This window comes from Papilio xuthus, unplaced genomic scaffold, assembly GCF_000836235.2.
Source record: "Papilio xuthus unplaced genomic scaffold, Pxut_1.1 DF828952.1, whole genome shotgun sequence".
Classification (NCBI taxonomy): domain Eukaryota; kingdom Metazoa; phylum Arthropoda; class Insecta; order Lepidoptera; family Papilionidae; genus Papilio; species Papilio xuthus.
In genome coordinates, this window is record NW_013529697.1 from 2,420,349 (window position 1) to 2,430,829 (window position 10,481).

Genomic DNA, 10,481 nt, shown 5'->3' on the forward strand with positions numbered 1-10,481 from the left:
TTTAATCGTTGTTTCCCTATACAGGCATAGTAGGCATGTTCAGGCATAGTGAGCGCATTTAAGAGCATACGAGTCAAATTATTGAAGCTTGGCTCTCATTTGATCAGTCCATTTATTTCATCGAGTTTTGTATATATATTGAAGTATTGTCCTCTGGCCCCCTTCCTCTCCAATGATATTTTATGAATAGATATTTTAGCACCGTGTAACTAATACTCAATCAAAAAAGGCATAATAATTAAAATATTTACATTCAAGTCGCAATTTATTAAATTTTGTAGACTTTTTGAGGCAAAAATTAATTTTGACATGACAACACTTAATTTTATATACTGCATAAAAAAGTGACATTTGACAGCTGCCAAAACTGCCGGAATCGTAGAAACATGAGATATTTAAGATAAACTCATGTTAATAATTGATAAGTTATAATTTTTTTAAGATAACCTGCCTAAAACCCAACATGAATTCTATAATAAGAAGTAGATGTATTCCAGCATGTCGCACATTTACAACTTCAAATATAAGACGCACAACTGGGCCTACTCAGCCACCTAAGGCTAAACCAAAAAAGTTTTTTGGCCCTATTACATGGAAATCGATGGCAGTAACCGCCGTGGTTGGAGGTGGTTTAACTGCCTTCATGATGTACGTAAGAAGAGAAAAACAGCAAGCGATAGATCGTGAAAGAAAACGTCAGCTGGGTAAAGCGAAAATTGGAGGAGCTTTTGAGTTAACGGATCCCGAGGTAGGCTTTATTTATTAGTCTCTCAATCATTTTTAAAGTTCAATTTATTTAAAATGACTTTGTGGGTGACGTCCACTTATCACCATTGTATAACTGATAAATTTTCTTTCAGGGTAAATTGGTAAAAAGCACAGATTTGTTAGGCAAATGGCTACTGATATACTTTGGATTCACACACTGCCCTGACATATGTCCCGATGAATTGGAAAAGCTTGCTGAAGTTGTTAAATTACATGGTGAGATATTTTTTTATTTCTAACATTGTTTTTGTAAAAAAATTTGAATTTAAAGTGTGACAATGAGAAATCCGAAAATAAGTTGCTCGTCCTTTATTGACATTGTGTATGGTTGTTTTAACACAAAACATTTAATTGATATATGATTTTGTTTTTAGATAATAGTGAATCAGCACCTCCTCTGCAGCCAGTATTTATATCAGTTGATCCAAAACGAGACAGTCCTGAAATTGTTGGAAAGTAAGTTTCATCAGAATAGCTACGTGTTTTTTGTATATCTGCCATAAAATTAAAAAAATGAACTTTATTTCTAGGTATTGCAAGGAATTTTCTCCACGATTCTTGGGCCTAACTGGTACTGAGGAGCAAGTTCAGAAAGCTTGCAAGTCATACCGTGTGTACTTCAGTGCAGGACCACAAGATGTTGACAATGATTACATCGTAATATTCCATTTTATACTCATTTATTATTAGCAAATATAAGTTTACTAGTGGTTGCTCGCAAATCTGTCAGCGCAGAATTGAAAAAAAAACATAATTAGTAGCCTATGTGTTCTTCCAGACCAAATATATGCCAAATTTCATTGAAATCTGTTCAGCCATTCTGGAGATACCTTTAAACAAACATCCATGCATCCATCTTTTTTAGATTTTTTGTAAAGAAACAAAAAATCTAAACATTTGCATTTACAATATTAGTAAAACATTACGTTACAGTATTGGTGTTAATAGTTAAATGTTTCAAAAGAAAATATCCTTTAGTTTTTAGTCTATTTTGCAACAAAAGACAAATGTCGATTGGACTATATTCAAAAATTAATTTCAAATCTTTTTGTTATCTGTTTCAGGTGGATCACACAATAATAATTTATCTAGTGGACCCGGATGGAGAGTTTGTTGATTACTACGGTCAGAACCGAAATGCAAATGAAATCTACAACTCAATGCTTGTGAATATTAAGAAATATGAAGCATCAAAGAAGAAAGCTTGGTTTGCATAAATAGTTTGTTTGAGATTAGTTGTAGATGTGAATGTATGTTTTATGGAATAAATTATTTTAATGTTATGAAATCTGTTTAATTTGTTATTAATGGAGTAGGCAGAGATTGTGGAGCTAAACTGGTTTCCCATAAACTCATCATAAATTAACTATGGCCAATTATTTTTTACTACATTTTTTGACACTAATTCACGAACTGTGTGATAAAATTAAATCGCTTGGATAAATAAAAATAAATTTATTTTCACCTCTAACAATTGATATAATACATAATATAACACATGCAATGCTGACTGTAAATTAACTTCACAAAAATAGTGGCACAAAATGTGTTAAGAGTTGGTATTCTTGCTGGTAACTTTGCGAACAGTTAACTCTTTACCAGTACTGTGTATGAATTTGCGTGTTTGCTCTAATTGGTAAAGTTTTATTCCTCCATCCTCTAAAATAGCTGAAGAAATATTTGGTCCATTTGCTGTCATTTCTATATAATGTATTTTACTTTTTAAACTTTCACCGACGATCCTATCTCTTGTATTAGTTATTTTTTGACTAATTTGTGTGTTTTGCATTACTACCATTTTATCATCATTATCTTGTAGTACCACTTCTTGTGTTGCTAATGGCATATCGTCGGGACTAATAATTTTTGATTCAGTGTTTAAATCATTTTGTAAATTCTTATAAGTTTCTTGATTTTCATTAGATTCAGTTTTATCATCAGAAAATACTATTTTGTCAGGTAATACGTAGGGTTTTGGTATTTCCGGTTTTTGAACGATAACTTCTTTTTTAATTGCTTTCTTACCTTTTTCATGTATTTTAAAATGTCTCATCAGTTGTACTTTGCTAGCAAACTTTTGGTTACATATCGCGCATTCAAATGGCTTTTCACCTGGAAATATGAATGAATGTTACAAAAAAATATTTTTCTCATTTTTCTAAGTCGATATTTGAAATATTAGTTTTTAAAATTGCAATATACAACTTGTTTCTAAATGAAATACTGATGGGTGTGAGGTCTTTTCAAATATATTCGCTACAATTCTGTGAATTACAAAGTAACCTTGTAATCCCCTTACTCCTCCAAATATGGTAAACAAGGGGGGCGCCGTAGAAATATCGCCCAGGGCGCTAGTACCACTAAATTGTTGTTGGTAGGCAATGTTGCAATTACTAATATCTATGGGCTGCGATCGCTTCGTTATATGAGCGAATTTAGGCCGCCTGTTTGTTGATAAGTTCACTACAACCTGTGTGCATGCGGCTGTGCTCGCGCAGTGCCCACAGCCGCACGAAGCGCTTGCCGCACGCCGCGCACTCGTGCGGCCGCTCGCCGGTGTGCATCGCCATGTGCAGCCGCATGTTGCTGCGTGCAAACCTACATACATACATACATTTAACGTGTTCCTATACAAGAGAATAATTAGAGTTGACATCTGCTAAGGGATTATGAACCAAAATATGTATTGTTCAAAGAAAATTATGTACAGTCAGCTGCATAAATATGTATACATATATAAAGTTTCAGGAAGTAGTACACCTACGGTTTCAAATATCCTTCCGTATGGTCTTCACCATAAATACATGTTATTGACGTGTATATACGTGTTTTTAAACTGTCATACAAGTTTCTAAAGTTTTATAAATGTATACATGTTTATGCAGCTGACTGTACTGTGTTGAACTAGTTGTTCGTACGAACCTCTTGTTGCACACTTTGCACTGGTAGGGCTTATCTCCGGTATGAATGCTCATGTGGTTCTTCAAAGATGATCCGCAGCCGAACTTGCGCTCGCACACTTGACAAGTGTACGGCTTCTCCCCTGCCGAACCCAAACATATAGTTCCAGATTTACGAACAAAAAATAGTCATTTTCAAAATATACGTGTAGTTTTTTTGGTAATGTATTAAAAGATTCAAAGTTAATTGCGGCTCGTGGTTATGTAATTTGCCTATAAGTGTACCGGTGTGAACGCGCATGTGTCGCACGAGGTTGGATCGCTGTATAAAGGTGTTGCCACATCGCGCGCAAACGTGCGGCCGCTCTCCTGTGTGCGTGCGGTGGTGCGTATTGCGCGTCGACTCGTGACGGAAACTGGAAACATTTATTACATGTAATAAATAAAAAAAAATAGAATCCATAGCAGTATTTTGTTATAATCTGGCAAATGTTTTACGTTTTATCGCAGTAGTGGCACTTGTGAGGCTTGTGGTCGAGATGCACGAGGCTGTGCGAGGCGAGCAGACGCTCCGAGGCGAAGGTCTTGCCGCACGCTGCGCACGCGCACGGCCGCGCTCCGCTGTGCTGCGCCATGTGCGCACTCAGCAACGCGCGGTATCTAAACCTACACATATATACATACTACAATTTACAAACATACTTAATAAAAATAATTTATTTAAGTTAGATTAACTGTTTAATATGTGTTTCGACGCTTATTCCAATCATTTATTATAGTCAAGGTTAAATTAACTAAAATTGATGACCCGCAGCTCATTGTTCACATGTGTGAAGCAAATCAGTGTATCGGCTCCTAGCTTAGCTCAAGTTGTACCCGCATAGACTTATGATTTGCGTTTCGAGCTGCGAACTTCGAGCAAGCAGATAGCTCGCCGTTGAGTCGCAGCTCAACAATTATAGTCTACGTGCGTTGAACTTTTAAACTGGTTCAGAGCTGATATACTTCGTTATAGATTCATCCATTCATCGTCTAACATTCAAATTTCATTAATTCGTTCTTTGATAATTCCGTGTGATAAACTGACCGTTTGTCGCAGTGTTGGCAGGCGTATGGCTTGTGCAGCACTTCGCCTGTGTGCACACGCTCGTGCCTGCGCAGGGAGTACAGTTCGGAGAACATCTTGCCGCACGCCGCGCACGCGTGTCGCTTCACCTCCATGTGCCGCTCTATGTGACGTTTCAACTGTCTCCTGACTGCGGTTATATTAGTACTTAACACCTTCCATGCCACTAAGATGACACACAAACGCAAGCATTGAATGTGTTAAGAACATAGGTAACTATATTGTTGAACTTGTGTAATAACATGCCTACAAATTCTATTAAAACGATTTAATCGTGTTACATAAAAAAAAATCATAACGAAAACCCAATGTTTAAAATGTTTGACTGTCTTTCCGCAAACTCGCGTTTGTTTCGGAAAATCTCTGAAATGTCTGGACTGATTTTGTCAAAACTTTTTGGAAGGTGGTTGATGCACGTGGGCATATAGGCTATTTCGTTTTAATTCCGCGCTGATGAAATCGCCAGGTGACCTCTAATCTTTATATATATAATTCTTCTGTGAGTGTATATGTCACTGAACTTCTCTCAAACGACTGGACCGATTTTGATGAAATTTTTTGTGTATGTTCAAGGGGATCTGGGAATGGTTTAGATTCACAATTTTGTCCTCTGGACAATGTTGCCTGGAACTAATTATATTTCTTTTTAATTAAGCGCGGACGGAGTCGCGGGCTACAGCTATTTATGTATAAATGCTTAATATATCACATGTTGCAACATAACCGACGACATGAAATTCTTTTAATTTTTAAGTTATTTTCAAACTTAGATATAAAAGAAATATTTTCTTACAATTAAATTGTTTGTGACATTGAATACAAGTCAATGGATCACTTTTGGAATGTATAGGCAAATGTAGTTGCAAGTCATGTTCCGTAGAGAATGACTTCTTGCAGTGACGGCAGGAGTGAGACAGCGGCACCCAATGCTCACTCTTCACATGAGCTTTCAGTGTTTGCGCCTTAAGGAATTTCTGAAAGTAGCAATAACTTGTTACACTACACTTAGTACACAATTCCCATTATAAAAATCCCTTAAGTAAATAAAAAAATATTACTAATTTGAAGCGTCAATAGCCTAGTGGTTAAGGATACGGATTTCCGATCACAAGGTCGGGGGTTCGAATCCCGCCATTCGACTATTGTCGTAAACCATATCCTAGCACAAGCCTAGAGCTTAGTTGGAATGGTAAAAGAAATATTAGTAAATTTACAAAAAAAATCTGCTATTTTTATTAAAAAAAAAATTATAAATGCGAATATTCAGATGGATTGATGTTTGTTAGAAGGTATCTCCAGAACGGCTGCACAGATCTAGCTAAAATGTCGCATAGATGTAGAACACAGTTTGGAAGAACACATAGACTACTAATTATTTATTTTTAATCCATGTGGACGTAAATAAAAACATGTAGATCATATTTTTTTCCATTGAATCTGAAATTTCTTATGTACTTACCTTAGGACACATTGTACAGTTATACTTTTGTTTTGATCCAACTATTTTTCGACGTCTAGAATCTGAAGATAAAATATTTATTATAATAAATAATAATTTATATTACATATCCACTACAATTTGTATAATATCATACCTGAATTTGCTTTTAGTTTATTCCTAAGAAAAAAAAGTTTTTGTATTAAAATGTATATTAAAAGAACATTTATTGTAAGTTTTGTCAAATGAAAACCAATTACAATTTTATTTCTTATTTACCATAGACTTCTGAGTCCAACTCATTAAAAAAAAATATAAAGGTAAATTTTGGTCTCTGAAACCTATGGTAAATAGATTAACTCACTTCACAGTTTCCGTTTCCCTTGTTATAGTTATGCTGATTTCCTCTTCATTGTTATCAAATATATCAATATCCAGAGTTTCGTCCAAATATTGCACATCTTAAATTAATAACAAATATGCTGTCATTTTATTATAATTATTTTTAATATTACTATGTAAAAACCAAAACAAGCAAAAAATTAAAAGATCAACTATGGGTTTCTGAGACCAAAATCTCTGTATTAAAAATATGTTCATCCCTCTCATTATCTTTGACAAACCAGAGATAACAGTAAATTTTAACGGGGATGTTAGTCTTAGAAACTCAAAATTAGGCATATGAAAACTATTGTTTCTAGAATTGATCTATAAAATATTATGTAATAATTTGGTATATAATTATTTACATACCTTCATGCTCAATTATTTCTTCTTTCATTTCATTGCCTTCATTTTCAATTTTTATAGCAGTTGTTACACTGAAAACAATTGTGATAAAATAAAATTAAAATAAGCCAATTAACCCACCACAAAATGAAGTGACATACAAATGAACAAGAGATTTCCAAGGAACCGAACTTTATTAGGTAACATGAGAAAATTTTGAAAATATTTTAGAATTGATTTTTTTTGATTATATAAAAATATTAGTAGATTTTTTTGTAAATTTACAAATATTTATTTTACCATTCCAAATAAGCTCTATGGTTGTGCTAGGATATGGTTTACGACAATAGTCGAATGGCAGGATTCGAACGCCCGACCTCGTGATCAGAAATCCGTACCCTTAATCATTAGGCTATTGATGCTTGATTAAAAGAAAAAAAAAAGTCTTTAGGATTTAAAAAATTAATTGTATTGTGTATTTTAACATAATTTACTAGCTTTTGCCCATGACTTGGACCATGCAAAAGTAAAATAAAACTTTTTTGTAAATGAAAAAACCTTTCTAAGCAGGATTAAATGGCCTTGTATTCTGACAGATAAAACTTATTGTTATGTTGTAATTACCTTAAGCTATCATCTTCAATTAATTTAACATCACTAATTAAAGTCTTAAAAATGAAATCAGATTTCAGACATTTGTTTTTAAAATTATAGAAACATTTGAGATCATTTTTACACATTTCACAGATCTTAAATGCATGATGATGTTCTGTATCCACCTGAAAAAATAATTAATATTACGAGAAGTTACTTCACTTGCACAGAAGCAAGTACATTTTATTTGTTTATAATATTAATTGTTATTTACTTTTGTCTTACAATTAATCACTATAAAATTATATATTCACATACCTTTATTGATGTTACAGCAAAATACATATCAGGTAAATGTTTGTAAGTTTCAGATAATGATGAAAATAAAGTTTCCCTTGTTAATAAACATATACGACACAGATGTTGAACGTTAATTTCAGACCAATTATTTTTTTCATCCATTTCATCCTCATACATATTATCTGTTAAGTTGGGTTCATCTTGTTTTATTTCATCTAATTCTTTAATATCGTTTTTTATAATACTATGTTGGTGTTTATTGATTGGCTTCATTTTCCAAACGCATATTCATTTAAACAACACCAAATAAGCTTAATACTTTTGTTTTAAAGTTTTATTTACACACTTCCATCATAACTTTGTATTAGAATATCACATTTATTTTTCCTTGTTTCGAACCGCTTTCTTTGTATTTCCATCCGTTATAATGAAGAAAATATACTGCTATTATCAAATAATACATTAACTTCTCGAATCTTTGCTAAAATAATACTGAAACCCTTTGAAAATCTGAAATTCCTTATTCATTTGAAAACTATTTGACAGTTGTCGAAAGTTGTCAACCTTATCCAACCTATCGTCACGGTAGTCGGCAAAGAGCAAACGGCGCTTGATTTTAACATTTTAATTGATTTTAATAGTATTCTGTTCTCAGTGATTATTTTATCATGGTAAATAAGGGCCATAAAGCAAGCATTATTAGCATACCTTAAAGATAAATGGCTTTCCCTAAGGAAAAGATTCCATGTGAGTCATTTCATGAAATAACATTCTTTGTTGATGCATAATGGAATAATATAGGTGCCTTGTTCCTATGGTTGATATTATTAGACTGATTTAACGAGGGGCTAAATCGTTCTATCATGTACCAATTTTGTTTAAATCAAGGATAATCCGCCTGTACCCCTAAAGATCTTATTATCATTCACAAGGTTAAAACTTAAAACGCAAATAGAAAACAAATTCATAAATCTATATTATTATTGTATTGACATGACTGATTGATAACCGTTTACCATCTTATAATAATATTTACAGTACATAATTAGAGTCATTAATAATTTTCTCGAGGTAATTAATCTCATTCTTCTAGGCATTCATACATCAAATGAAAATAAAACAAGTATTAGTGAGACGATTATTACTATCGAAAGACAGTAGTATACATCTTGCGTCCACATATAAAAGAAAACACTCGCTTTTCATTCCGTTACTTTTGATTTTTTTTATCAGTTGCTGTGAATGGAAATAACTCTTACTGTAATAGACTACATATGTGTACAGCTGATTTGACTTGATTTGTACAACACCTCGCTACCTGGCCTACAGTACAACGACAAAGAAACAGACGAGATATTGTCGATGACTTTACGGAAATGCATATCGTAAATATTCGTGATAGATCCCCTGTTAATTCAATGTTATACTATTCATTTACCTACCTAAAATTATGACGTGACTTATAAATGTTTGCAAAGTAAAATTCATATAAAATATTTTCTTCAATATAGATGTCAGTGACCAAAAGCGCAAAGCGAAACTTGTGTCCACGTAGTATCACTGTGAAAAACAATTTCATCACAATCTTGGATAGTAAAGGTGAGAGGTTAACATTAACTATCTGGCGGTAAGTTCACTAAAGATAACGCAGCGTATACTTCTGAACGTATATTTAATCTTAGAGGAAAAAAAAATTAAGGGCGTATTTTCACTGACCAAAGACCTCATTAATTTTTTTTGCTTCTGTTTCTTCAAAGATAATGAAGGAGATGAATATGTTTTTAATAGTACTTCAGCAGAAAAGACCTACATGAACATCTTTCACAGGTTCACTTTCACAGAACTAAGACGTTACCACACGCAGTATGTCTTCGGATGAAAAGTAAGGACAAATAAGTCATCAATCGGTGAGCCGCAGACAAGCAGCAGAAATAGAAAAAAAACCGCAATATAATTCGTAAATTGCAGATGGCTCGTCCCTGCATCCCTTGACATTCTACATAACCTAAAATTGTATCGTGCGAAATTGTGAGCCGCCATAGAGTTTGGATGGCACTGTACTTGAGTACTTACCCGATTTTCTTGTGCGGGTATATACTTAAAATGTTCGTATTATAAAAAATAATTAATCAGTCATTGTTACTTAATAAAGTTTATCATATTGTGATTAAAAGCGAAATTAAGTAAACAATTTAAGTTATATGGAATTTTTTAAATGATAAGGAGTTTCCCAGTATCAAGCCAAGTACATACAATTCAGTAATAGATATAAGAATAGAATAATAAGAGTTGGAGGCTAGGATGTTTCTCGTTGGGTCGATCGGCCATAGAATCAATCGGACTAATGGAATTTTTTTCAATCGGTTTCTTCAATTGGATTGGCTTATTGAATCCATTAAATTGAAAAAAAAATCCCATTGGGCGATTGATCGGTAGTACAATATAGTTGTTTAGAGATGAAGAAGTTCTCTGTTTCCTTTACGGTATTTGCTTAATATTGTTCTATCTCCCCCGCTAACCTAATCCAACGGATTACAACACCACGGCTCTTTAACTATAGAACTGTCCACGACTAAATCAACAGGTTTAATCAATCTGCATTACATAATTTACATGAAGATACAGA

The 10,481-nt window shown here is 33.4% G+C and overlaps 2 protein-coding genes across 2 annotated transcripts; one reads left to right on the top strand and one right to left on the bottom strand.

Moving 5' to 3' along the window:
* Positions 1–340: 340 nt before the first annotated feature.
* Positions 341–2,215, top strand: Scox (Synthesis of cytochrome c oxidase). The gene is made up of 5 exons (XM_013325484.1): positions 341–748; positions 861–984; positions 1,143–1,224; positions 1,299–1,425; positions 1,833–2,215. The coding sequence occupies exons 1-5, from the start codon at positions 464–466 to the stop codon at positions 1,983–1,985; spliced, it is 771 nt and encodes a 256-aa protein (XP_013180938.1). The 5' UTR covers positions 341–463; the 3' UTR covers positions 1,986–2,215.
* LOC106127390 (gastrula zinc finger protein XlCGF57.1) lies at positions 2,209–7,021 on the bottom strand. Its single transcript, XM_013325475.1, has 11 exons — positions 6,986–7,021; positions 6,597–6,693; positions 6,390–6,412; positions 6,254–6,315; positions 5,588–5,768; positions 4,756–4,924; positions 4,167–4,334; positions 3,954–4,084; positions 3,691–3,811; positions 3,239–3,366; positions 2,209–2,880 (listed from the first exon to the last, which is right to left on the bottom strand). Exons 1-11 carry the CDS (start codon positions 7,011–7,013, stop codon positions 2,318–2,320), a joined length of 1,671 nt encoding a protein of 556 aa, XP_013180929.1. The 5' UTR covers positions 7,014–7,021; the 3' UTR covers positions 2,209–2,317.
* Positions 7,022–10,481: the final 3,460 nt, after the last annotated feature.